This window comes from Myotis brandtii, unplaced genomic scaffold (genome assembly GCF_000412655.1).
Source record: "Myotis brandtii unplaced genomic scaffold, ASM41265v1 scaffold358, whole genome shotgun sequence".
Classification (NCBI taxonomy): domain Eukaryota; kingdom Metazoa; phylum Chordata; class Mammalia; order Chiroptera; family Vespertilionidae; genus Myotis; species Myotis brandtii.
Window position 1 is genome coordinate 4,209,468 of NW_005363772.1, and position 12,475 is coordinate 4,221,942.

At 39.6% G+C, this 12,475-nt stretch overlaps 1 protein-coding gene across 2 annotated transcripts; it reads right to left on the bottom strand.

Annotated features, from left to right (window-relative positions):
• Positions 1-1,195: 1,195 nt before the first annotated feature.
• PTHLH (parathyroid hormone-like hormone) lies at positions 1,196-12,469 on the bottom strand. 2 transcript variants are annotated; one of them, XM_005871844.2, is made up of 4 exons: positions 12,021-12,469; positions 11,397-11,522; positions 5,220-5,642; positions 1,196-1,675 (listed from the first exon to the last, which is right to left on the bottom strand). In XM_005871844.2, exons 2-4 carry the CDS (start codon positions 11,498-11,500, stop codon positions 1,666-1,668), a joined length of 537 nt encoding a protein of 178 aa, XP_005871906.1. In that variant the 5' UTR covers positions 11,501-11,522; positions 12,021-12,469; the 3' UTR covers positions 1,196-1,665. The 2 variants fall into 2 exon arrangements, with proteins under 2 accessions (XP_005871906.1, XP_014399776.1); XM_014544290.1 differs by lacking the exon at positions 12,021-12,469 and adding an exon at positions 11,723-11,919 and having other exon boundaries at positions 1,232-1,675.
• Between the last annotated feature and the right edge of the window lie 6 nt (positions 12,470-12,475).

Below are 12,475 nucleotides of genomic sequence, written 5' to 3' on the forward strand. Positions count from 1 at the left end.
TGTAAAATGTTCATAGATTTTTGTATCATTTCAATAGTTTCTTGACTACAGTGTTTAGTTGTTTCATGTATATGAATCTGTAAGCTGCTCACTGGAATGAGGGAGTATTGAGGGCAGTTATAGTATTTGACTTCTCGTGCCTCCCAAACATCTTATAAATATCTACCAGGATATTCGGCATAAACAGCATGCTTCCTGAACATGTGCTTGCTTGATTCCTAGGCTTTTTGTTTTGTTGTGTTCTGTTTTTCTGATGTGTCCTAAGCAGGGGTGGGGAAACTTTTTTTTCTGCCAAAAGCCATTTGGGTATTTACCACATTATTTGTAGGGCATACAAAATTATCAACTTAAAAATTAGTCTGCCTTATTTGGTCAAACATTTAATTAACTCACCCTTAATGCCTTGGCAGGATCAGACCAAATGATTTTTCGGGCCTTCTACGGCCTGCGGACCAGAAGTTCTCCACCCCTGCTGTAGACAGTTACAGAAAAAAATATTCTGTACAAGGAAAGATGTTTGTGTTTTCAATTGAACATGGAGGTAGGAACAAGTAGGATGATACTCAAAATGGAAAAGGGATTGCATGTGATGTTCCGCCCATGTGGTTTGCAACCGTGGTAGAACAGGAAAGCAGTCTTCACAGTGAAGGCCCTTTGAGTTGTCACGTATCTCCCAAACATAAATCTCTCTCCTTTCTCTGGTTAGAAACATTAATAGGTAGAATGCTCAAATAGCTCTCTTACGCTTGTAATTGTTACCAATAGGAACAAGCTCTCATAAATCAAACTTTACATTGGTTAAAATTACCCCTGTCCTTAAGGTTCCTGATCTGTTTCTTTCCTCCAGCCTCCCTTTTTTCCAGCTCTGGCTGACTCTCTGGATTATGTGTCATTAATCTTTTCTCCTGACTTCTCTCTCTCTCTCTCTCTCTCTCTCTCTGCCCTCTCCCGTCTTCACTTCAAATTGGACATATTTCATGAAATGACGTCTAGGTAGTTGAGCTATTCTATTGAATTGAACTTAAATTTTGGATGAACTACATTTTAAGTGATTTTAAACTTAAAGCTAATGTGAAAATGTTGGACTATGTACCAATATAAATATATTAAACTTAAGGCCATATCAAACACAGTGTAAAAATTACAGTGTGTTCCTTCTATTATAAATCTTGCAGGACATAATTCATCTTCTGAGTCGTGATGTAATTTAGATTATATTTTATTAGACATTCTTTACAAATTTAAAATACTGCTATTTTTACATGCACAGAGGAAAATCAGGTTGGATAATTATATTTAGGAATTCATGAAAATCAACCACAAAATAGAGACACTTTATTGTGTCATTTATCAACATACTTGATATGTATATCTAAAGTGCATTATGTTACAAAAAATATAGAAATTCAGCAGCACCAAGATACATTTACAAAATAAATACATCAGTTGACAAAATAAATTATGGTAAATGTGATAATAATAATTGGATTAGCCTTGGAAAAAATATTCACAATGACCAATGTGCAGTTTCATAGAGCAATGAGGGAGACAGTTTTATTCCAATGCATTTACAGTATTTACAGACAATAAATATTTCTAATACTTTCCATATGTTCACTATTACAGAATGCTGTAATATGTCTTCTGCAGGTCTTTGCAAAAATTTCAATGCCTCCTGAAAAGAGAAGGAAGGGAAAGAAGAAGAGAAAATAGGTTAATTATTCTTACAAATGAAGAGACATAAAATAAATGGTATAAATTAAGGAACATAGAATCACATAGAAATAGATCTAAGGACCCTTTGATCTCACTCTCCAACACCAATACCAAGAGGTGACTGGGGTTCCATCTGACTCTCTAAAACCTCTACCACAGTCATTAATCCATCCAAATGGTCAATACAATGCAGAAGAGAAAGGCTTGCATTTCTAAGTATTCTCTGTCAGAAAAAGGAGACCCTGTGAGATTTTCCAAGGCTAACAATTGGCAAGTTTGGGAAGGGAAGGCACACACTTGGGAATCTGGAAATAAGGCTAGGTTGTGCAATCCATCATGCTTAGAAGTTTATTCCGCAGTGATACCTGATGTAGGTGATCCACTGGTGTCTTATTTTTCCAGGTTCGCACTTGGCCAACCTCTTGCTAAGATAATGGGCTGTTGTGAGGGTAATCAAAAGTGCGTGACTAGGGTATATGTTGAAGGGATGCATAATTAAACAGACTATGTTTGGTTAATGATTTGATGACATCTAACATTTTCTTAACTGTCCTTAAACACTAATGAATGAAACTGTCATTGAATCTTAATTTTTGAAGCCAAAATTAAAATAGAATTATTTGTTTATTATTTTTCTGGTTTTGTGAATGGATCTTGCATTGAAAATTTGGAAAGCCTATTTTAAATTAGATAATAAGAATCAATTGATTTAAAAGTATAAAATAGCACAAGCAAGGATGGAATGAATAGCATTTTGAACAATTATTTTCTTAGAAAAGAAAAAAGGAGCAAATTAAAGGGCCGAAGGAAAGATCATTTAATATATTTTACACTGCCCAGTTTGCTTGTTATCCTTCCTTTTGATTTCCCTTTCATAAAGACATGTATTAGAATAGCCAAGAAAAACATAAAACATGACCTAGAAATATATGTGTATGTTTATTATACATGTGTGATGCTTTAGAGTCCTAGCTCTTTTGAATACTAAAAACTTTTATATTGTTTCTAAATCTATATATACCAAGGCAAAACATATGTTCTCAATGAAATGAGTCCTACTGAATCTGGACATCTTATTTGCAACATCAAATTTCCTAAGTTTAAAGCTATGTATTTCCCACAGAGTGGTCCATGAAGAGAAGCCAGACAGTCTTTGCTCAGCAATTTCTACTAAGAACTAAGATAGGTATTATAATAAAGTTCATCGCTTGCCATTTCAGACCTCTCAGATAATCATATAATAATGCAAAGACTAAAAAGAGGATAATAATAAACATTTAGTTGCTTATAAAACTTTAAAGTAGTTATTCTGAAAAGATTCTATTTGTACTACAAAATTTACATGGCCCCAGATGTTCTCATCAATACACTGCTAAATCTCTCCACTCTTCCCTGCACCTCTGTTGGGTTGTATTGGGAGAGTGCCAACATCTGGCTGCCAAACAAACAGTGCTTTCCATGAACGTTCCTCACAACCAGGGAGTAGAAAGGAGAAGCAGAAACATTCTATTTCTTTCCGTCCTAAGTCTGGATTTAATTAGGCCACTGCCTAAGTTTTACTAGCTCTACTTTAACATAAGGATAACTTTGGAATAAGAATTGATGAGTGCTGATTTTCATTAATTCTCTGGATACTTAAGAGCATTGCAAATTGTAAACGTATAAAATCCATAAAAAGTATGTATACTTCTGTTTTTAACAGAGAGAGAGAGAGAGAGAGAGAGAGAGAGAGAGAGAGAGAGAGAGAGGAGAGAGAGAGAGAGATATAATGGATAAAAATAGGTTCTGGCAATAGAGGCCTTGCATTAGTTATAAATAAGTTCAGTTAGGATCATATCTTCAAGTACACTGAATACCTGCATTGAGCCAACATGTATAAGGCCTGTTACCCCTCACAGATCCATGAGACACTGGCAGCAGGTCATTCACTATGCTAAAGATTTCACTAGTGACACTGCCCATTGATTACTGAAGCTGTACTACTAATCCAATATAGTTATCATTTTATACGCTATTTAATTCTGGGTTTTATTCACTTAACTCAAAGAGAGACGTGATGGTAAATAGGTTCAAACTCCCCTTTGAAACATCACTCTGTGGTCCTATCTCTAGTGAGAGGAAAGAACTGGAGAAGGAACAGGGGACCCCTTAAATAATGAGATCATCAGCTGCATAGGATGCATTTGTGTGTTGTTTTCCTCTTTCTTTCAAACCCCATAGAAGTGCTGTACTGGAAAGTAAAAAAAACAAAACAGCTCCTATCAGTGGAAATGCACAGATCAAGGGGCAGCACTAATAGCACTGGCCTACGTGCCAGGAAATGGGGAAATAAATCCAGTGCTGAGGACTACCTATCCCAGTTCCCAGGACTGCGCAGTCCTTTCACCGGGGAGTGCCATGGTTTTCTAGGTTATAAAATGCAATTACTATTTGCCCCTTTTTGCCTCACAGAAACACACACACTAAAACAGATAGGTAGAGTGAACAATCAGAACCATGCCTAAAAGGGCCAAAACAACAAGTTGCAACTTATTGTTTACTCTATGACAGGCATTTAACCCACGCAATCTCATTTCATCTTTATCCAACCCAAAGAGGTTGGTACAATTATTATCTTCATTTCAGAGAAGAGGAGAGTGAGTCTTAGACTAACTAACTTGTCCAAGGTTTTGAACTTTAACGTTTAGACCCCAAATTTAAAGCTAAGGTCTTTGGCTCCAAAAGCTGTGAATGTCATTACTACCTCCAGCTATGAGCTAAGGACAAACCAGCCACATCGTCGTGAAGTTTTATTATTCTTATTGCAATATCCTAGAAAACTTTCTCAGTTTGCCAGTGGACAAATAGATACATGAGAAAAACATATCCTTCCCAAGCCAATACTTAAAAATTTCCAGAAATCATGATTTTTTTTTCTTATAAACTGGTAGAAACCAGAGTTAAATTTAAATAAATTTAAAGTGTATGTTTAATATAAAATTTAAATACATAAACTTAATTAAATAAAATGTGAATGTCTCAGGATTATTTATGGTAAGATATTGATCTATAGTTTTTGTAGAGCATATCAAAGCCTTCTATGTCCTCCCCTGAAGAGAAAAAAAAAGGAAGAAATGAAAAATGATCAAGAAAGTTTGTTAAAGTGTGAGGGGGGGGGGCGGGAAATACACCTCTCGAGCAAATAATGAAGGTAAGCCTTAGCTTCGGAAACTTGAATAAGAAATGAAGTTATTTAGTGGAGTACTAAAATATTGGTGTTGGAGAGTGAGATGAAATGGGTTAGAAAGCCCCATGCTACGGGGGCAGGAGGACACTGCTTGAAGTCAGACAATATTCTGAGTCATCTTGGTTTTGCAAGGTTTAAATTGTGGAGTGATTGATGGGGGCAGGGGGCTGGAGGAGGGCAGGAAGGTTTGTCCAGGCCAAGGCAGAGGGAAGCTGCACCCCCATCTCCCCCCCGCTGAGAGCGCAAAGGAGAGGCTCTGGGCCAGGAAGCCAGTTACCGGAAAGCGAGCTCCAGCGATGTCCCGGAGATGTCAGACAGGTGGTCCCCTTCCAGCCCACTCCCAGCCACGCCAGCATGTAGCCAGGCCGATCGAGTCCGCCGCTTCTTCTTTTCCTGCTCCTTGCGTTTTCCAGGCTTGCCTTTCTTTTTCTTGCCGGGTGTCTTCAGTGGCTGCTCTTTGTACGTCTCCACCTTGTTGGTTTCCTGAGTTAGGTATCTGCCCTCATCGTCAGACCCAAATCGGACGGGGTGGTTCTTTGTGTTGGGGGCAGGCTTGGAGTTGGGGGAAACCTCCGAGGTAGTTCTGATTTCAGCTGTGTGGATTTCTGCGATCAGGTTGTGAAGGAAGAATCGTCGCCGTAAGTCTTGGATGGACTTTCCCTTGTCATGGAGGAGCTGATGTTCAGACACGGCTCTTTTGCTTTAAGGAAAAAAAAATAGCAGGAGAGAAAGGAAACAATGAAATGTTAGTTGTTGGTAGAAACCACTTAGACAGGGGGAATGCCCTTTAGTTTTCCAGTTGCTCCCATACAGGACACAGGCTGCAAGAGGAGCAAGCTCTGCAGCAGGGAAGGGGCCAGAGTGGAAGGGCAGGTAACAGCTGTGGCTCAGAGTACCTGCTCTGCCGCTTACCAGGTCTGTGACCTGGGTGAGAACACAAACATTCTTGGGCCTCCTGGTTCCATCTATTTAAAAGGAAGGGGTCAGATTCAGTGATTTCTGTGCTGCCTTCTCTATTTAAATATGATTCAGTTATTCTCAGAAATGGACAGAAACCACTGAACTGCTTTTTACATTTTCCAGAGCCGTGGTGGGGAAATAAATCCAGAAGTCCTAGCCTGGGAAATAGAAAGGAGGCTGATTTTACCTGAGTACTTGCCCCAGGTGTGTGTGTGTGTGTGTGTGTACCCACACGCATGCACATGAGCGTCGAGCGCACACACACACACACACACACACACACACACACATACACACACATACACACACACACACACACACACACTGCTCCCCCATTAAGAAAATAATCATACTGAATCTCAAAGAACAGCGAGCTGTAAGAGCAAAAGCAAACAAAGACTGAAGGATAAAGTGAGCAGTGAAGCCTGTCTAGGAAACTGCCTAACAGACTGAACTTTAACATATTAGACTACAGGCTACCAAGAACCTATATGTGAAGGCCAACTGTCAGAGAAAGCACGCATAATTTTCTGGAAAGTACTGGGTGGTCTCTTTAAAATGGACTTCTTTGTGTGTTTAAATTAAGTGAGATCATTTTATTTCTTCTGTGCATCTTTTTTTAAAAATTAGGGATTTCAGAGGGTGTTATCCTTAGTACTTAGTTAAGAAATTCACTTTTTCTACTTGTTCTTTGTCTTAAAAGTATCTCCTCAAACATATATGATGTAATCTTTCTATTTAAACAATCTCATAAAAATATAGTGGAAAAAGAATAACCTAATTTGCTGTCATCAATTCTTTTAGGTGACACCCTGGCTCTTGCTTAACCATCCACCCATGAATTCTTCTCTTAGTCTGTGTATATGGTATTAAACATATTTAAGGATGACATACATTAGTCAGTCATTATGCCAATGTCAACTGTGCCTATGTCTGCCATTGACATAAACCTCCGGCCAAAGTGGTTCATTTTCAAAGGTCTCTGAGGGTACTTCACAGGGCTACATCCCATGTACCCTTACTCTCCTGACACAGTGGCATCTGGGTCCCTTATTGCTTTCACTAGTACAAGCTTCTTTGCCTCCTCAAAGAAATATGACCATAACAAATAGCATGATCCTCCTTTTTACAGATGGGGAAGGTGAGGTATAGAGAGAGAAAAATGCCCCACCTTTGCCCACACAATGAAACCAGGCAGAGCCAGGATCCCACCAATGAGTTCTTTTGATTCACAACCAATTGCTTTTTACATTCCTCAACCCTTTCTCCTACTGACGCGGATGTTTTTTTGAGAAAACATGAAAGAAAAGGCAGAGAGTGAAAAACCTGTGGTGGGAACCATGACAATGGGCAAGTGGACAGCAATCTATCACTTTCCTTGAAGACCAAGCTTATTGCCCCCAAACATCAATTTTCATCACCAAAATAAAGAACTGGGAGACCTAGAGTTTGAATTTTCACCGAGGGAATGAGAGATTGTCTAGTTACACTGTGAATCAAAGAAGGGTAAACCATAAAAAAACATTCATTATTTCTCTGGACCTTCTAGCTAGAATGCCAACTTCCTTTTAGTATTTCAGTGCATGGACTGACTTTAAGCCATGAAGCTTGTTCAAAAAAAAGACATGACTTAATGGAAAGGAATTTAACAGGAGCCCGGTTTAAATGAGGCATGAAGGAGTCTCTCTTCCTTTTTGAAGGTGCCACATGTGACTAGATTAAAATTCACTTACTTTGTGGCAATAGTTAGTATTCTGGAAACTTTTAATAACCTATAAATTTGAGGCTTTGGTATAATATATTCATATCCTCTAATATTTTTTTAAAGAATAGGACTGATATAATTGCATATTTCATAAGTATTGCAGTTTAATAAGCATCTTTTAGCAAAATGTCACATTAAAAAGTTCTTAGACAACATTCCTTTATAGTATTTAGTCATTTTATTTCTTCCTTGATTCCTGGCAGATATCCACCCCATCTGTATTGCTCTCCAAATGTATAATACAACCCATTCTAGCTTAACCTGAAGCCAAAACTTTTAATGGTTGGCCTGATCTAATCAACCCACATTGCTCATGCCCCCTGTGACTGGCATATATGCCTGTCATGTTGGCCAGCCTGTCAACTGTGAGTCACAGTGCCCTCCTAATTCAAGTCCTGCACTTTCCCAGGATGGTTCTCATGGGAAAAGGAGGGATCATTCTGCCCTTCTCTCTCAGAAAAAGCCTACAATATGGCACAACTATGTCCTGTTTAAAACAGAATATCTCTTGTGAGGTACAAAAGTTCTTTCTGCCGGTTAGGGGTAATTGCTAATATATTAGAAAAAATGCAGCTTTTCTTCAATGCTAAATCTGAAATGCTGTTACAGAATTTACTTAGTGGTTCAAAGACTTCTGTATTTAAACAAGTGTGAAGAATGAATGTCTAACTGGGCAACTGCATTAGAGGATCAGGATTATAATAGTATCTTTATTCCTTAATAAGGAATAAGGTCCATAGAATGTTCTATTTCTTTTCAAAATAAGACAGAAACTGACACAAGGATAAAGGACTAGTCTGTACAAACCAGATACACATAGTTAGTGAGTAGTGCATTTAAATTAAGGAGGATTTCAATTTAGATGATCCTGAAATATTGAAGTTGTAAATATGGCCTCAATACTAGTCTGCTACAGGCATATAGGCCTGTAAACATTACATAGCACAGTGGTTCACACGGAACTTATTACATACCTAAGCTCCAACATGGAAAAACAAGTATGTTATATTCATGGTCTCCTTTGCTTATTGTAAAAAAAAAATTATAAAAATGTGGGGGAACTGCTTAACATAGATAACTCTAAATTCAGTCAAAAGATGGCTGTTTTAAAGAAAAATCACCCTCAAGGGAGTTTTCAGGGAAGATTGAATTTCTAAAGAACTATCAAGGAACTCGGGGAGTAAACAGAGTGATGGGAATTCCTCTCCCAGCAGAGGAAGCAGCAGTTTGTGCCGATGCTGGGCTCCTGAAGAAGGAGTCTGAGTTTGAGAAGAAAAGTTCTGTGGTACAAGGAAGACTCAGGGTTAGGGTGTTAGAGTTAAGATGACTCACCAGAAGTCCCTTCCAACCCAAGTGACTCAGTCCAAAGTTATGCTTTTCATTAAGTGGAAGAGACCCAGTCTGCTTCCCCAGCAGATCAGCCAATGATGTTTTAGATTTCTGAATCTGTTGGGGTTCCACCTCTAACTTAAACACAAAGGTTGCCACCTGTTGCAAGCCATATTCATCTGGACAGTAACACCTATAGGTCTGACTTTCAACCTCCAATCTACTCATGCTCTAGCTTCATTAATTAAAGTCTTTTGGATTCACAGTTCCAAAGGTTTCACAAACCTGTATTGCCTCTTTTGCATGGCTCAACAGACAGTGTTATTGGTGTAGTAGTAGTTTCCTCTCCTTTAAAAGTTAGCCCCTAGTTAGAAAACCATCTAAAGCAATTTCCCTAATACTTGGTGTGAAAAGTAACTAGGAAGTAACATGGGTTGATCCTATGTTAAAATTTCTTTCAAGAAACTAGGCTTATTTAGCATAATAGAGGACTAATGTTTTGTTTTATTGTTACTTGGCAGCAATGCAAAAATAATGACTTGTTTTTTAAACTCCATTTGGCTATAATAATTTGATGAAGCGTCTTCATCTACTGATTTCAGATGAAAACCCCCACATGGCTGTAATGTGATGATCTATTGGCCATTAATTATAAGAATGTTCTGTGGTAGTTTTACTACCATCTGTTGAGTGTGAGTGTTTGACTACAATATTATATTTCACCCACAAACAAAACTATAACAGAGTCTTTGGCTGCTAAATGGTTTTTTAAAATGTGTATTTTGCAAGGTGCAACAACAACAAAAAGAGTTAAAAATAGCCTTTAGGACAGTTAGCACTATTTTAATGCCATAACTGTGGATTTAATCATGGTCCATTTACTGTTTCTCAAAAAAGAAAACAGGTATTTCTTAAGCAACTTTAAAGAAAAATTGGCTGGATTCCAAGACAGTATTTCTTGGCCAAATAAATACAGTATTTAAGTGTTCTTTTTAAAAATTCACTCTTCCAAAATATTCATTCTTTGTCTATATTTACATATGGATTTTAAATAACAGAATTTAATACAAGTCTCAAAATGAGCAAAAAGCCTGAAGATAATTTTCAGAAATACATCCACAAAATGTCGATTTGAAGAATACAATGCTGCTTTATCTGCAGTACAATGTTCTACACAATTTGCCTTAGGAAATTCATAATAGATTTTCATTTTGGTGCCAAGGTTCAGACATGTCTACAGTAATTTCATTTAGGGATTTTCTGCCCTCATAATAATAGATCAAGGGGCTGTATACAACTGTTGCCTGTTTGTACCCCTTTGGGGATTCACAAGGAAGCACCAGGAACTTGATTGTAAATATCAGATGCTGCTATTTTTTACTGTTAGTGTAAAAGTTCCCCTAATTCCTTCTCCAGAGGCAAACTCTTCTCAGTTCTCAGACTTTACGGTTTTCTCATGCTGAACACTGAGTCTGCAGTTTAAAGATACCCAAAGACAGTGTTACACACGTTAGTGAACAGCTAGGTCCAATAGATGACGAAGATAGTATTACTCTACCACTCTCCCATCTTTGCAGCCAGACAACAGAGTGATATTTATCTGGTGTACTCGGATGGCTGATTATTTTAAAGTCAAAGTTACCCTTAAAGGGACCACCAAATGAGAAGGCCAGAATACAAGTTTTCAGTGTCCAGTGCACACCCATAGACCTGTGGCTCCAGATTAAAGAACTGTTAGCAATAATTCCCAGAAGAAAAGTCTCCGCACCTAATACTCATTTGGAACCAAGCACGCCAGCGTTGCTGAACTGTATCAATCCTAAAGCTGGAATTGTGCCATTGCAAAGTTGTTACTGCTTTCTTATATAATATGCCTTCATTATGTAATGTGGTCCCATTTTATATGCTTAAAATTATGTCATTCATTATAAAAGTGGATGCAAGGTTTCTGCTTTTCACACACCAATTGCCACCCACATTCAGTATGTACGGACGTGCACACAGACAAATGCGCTCCCCTGGATCCCTCAGCTTCCTTTTGGATGCCTCAGGGTTTCAAACCCTGAAAGCAACTTATTTCTTTCACTAGAGGCAGAGAATCTTTGCTTAGAGGAGATTCTGTTAAAAGAAAAAAAAAATCCAGAACGCTCCCTCTTATGGAAACTCACATCAAATGTGTCTCTTGCCTGTCTTTCCTGGAGGTTCCCCAGGCTCCCGCTGGGGTGGAGGACCCGGGCTCAGCCCCCAGCAGGTAGCCGGTCCTCCCTGCTCGCTAGTTAACTCGGGCGGGCGAGGAGCATCCCTGACCGCCGTGAGCCCGGGCAGCGCCCCAGCCTGGCGGCCTCTCCCCCTGGCCTCCCCAGCCCTCTCCTGGCGCCCTGGGGAGGACGGGGCACTTACAGCCGGCGGCCGCGCTCCTCCACCGAGCGCCCGCAGGAGGGCACCGAGTAGCTCAGCAGGAACACCGCGACGACGCTCCACTGCTGTACCAGCCTCCGCAGCATCGTTTCCTCTCGCTGGCAGGACCTGCGACGGAGCGAAAAGGGCCCGAAGGGTCAGTCCGGAATCTCCATCTCCCGAACTACCACGCTCCCCCTTTTAGCCGGATCTCAAATAGCCTCTTCAACATCAAGGGCATCTCCCAAGTTGCAAAGAAAAAAAAAAAAAAAGAAGAAGAAAGAAAAAGAAAAGAAAAGCAACTTTCTCTGAAGCCTCTCAACACTTACTTATTTAGGAACCAGCTACTCCAACTGTGCTTTTGCCAAACCACACAGGCAAAAAGGGACCAAAAAGGAAAAAAAAAATCAGAAGCGCTTCCTCTGAAATAATAACCAAAATGAAATAGTTTTATATATGCATCAATGATGAGCAGCGAGCGTGTTTACACGTCTCCCATAGCAATGGCTAATTAATCTGGCCGGCGCTTCTGCTGGGCTGGGCATCTCCCAAGTTGCAAAGAAAAAAAAAAAAAGAAAAAGAAAAAGAAAAGAAAAGCAACTTTCTCTGAAGCCTCTCAACACTTACTTATTTAGGAACCAGCTACTCCAACTGTGCTTTTGCCAAACCACACAGGCAAAAAGGGACCAAAAAGGAAAAAAAAAATCAGAAGCGCTTCCTCTGAAATAATAACCAAAATGAAATAGTTTTATATATGCATCAATGATGAGCAGCGAGCGTGTTTACACGTCTCCCATAGCAATGGCTAATTAATCTGGCCGGCGCTTCTGCTGGGCTCGAGGAGCAGGGCGAGCCCCTCCTAACCAGAGAAGCAAGTTTCCTCCTCCGCAGTCAGCTTCTCCGCGCACTGGGCCGTCTGGTTCCAGAGCCACTTGCAGGGAGACCCACATATATACGCATAGCTGTCTGTCTGCCTCCTCTGGTGGGCTGGTTGCTTCCGGAAAGTTGATTCCACACACCCTGAGAACAAGTTTCAAGTGCGTGTGTCGTCGATCAGGAGGGCCAGGTGGCAGCGAGGGCGG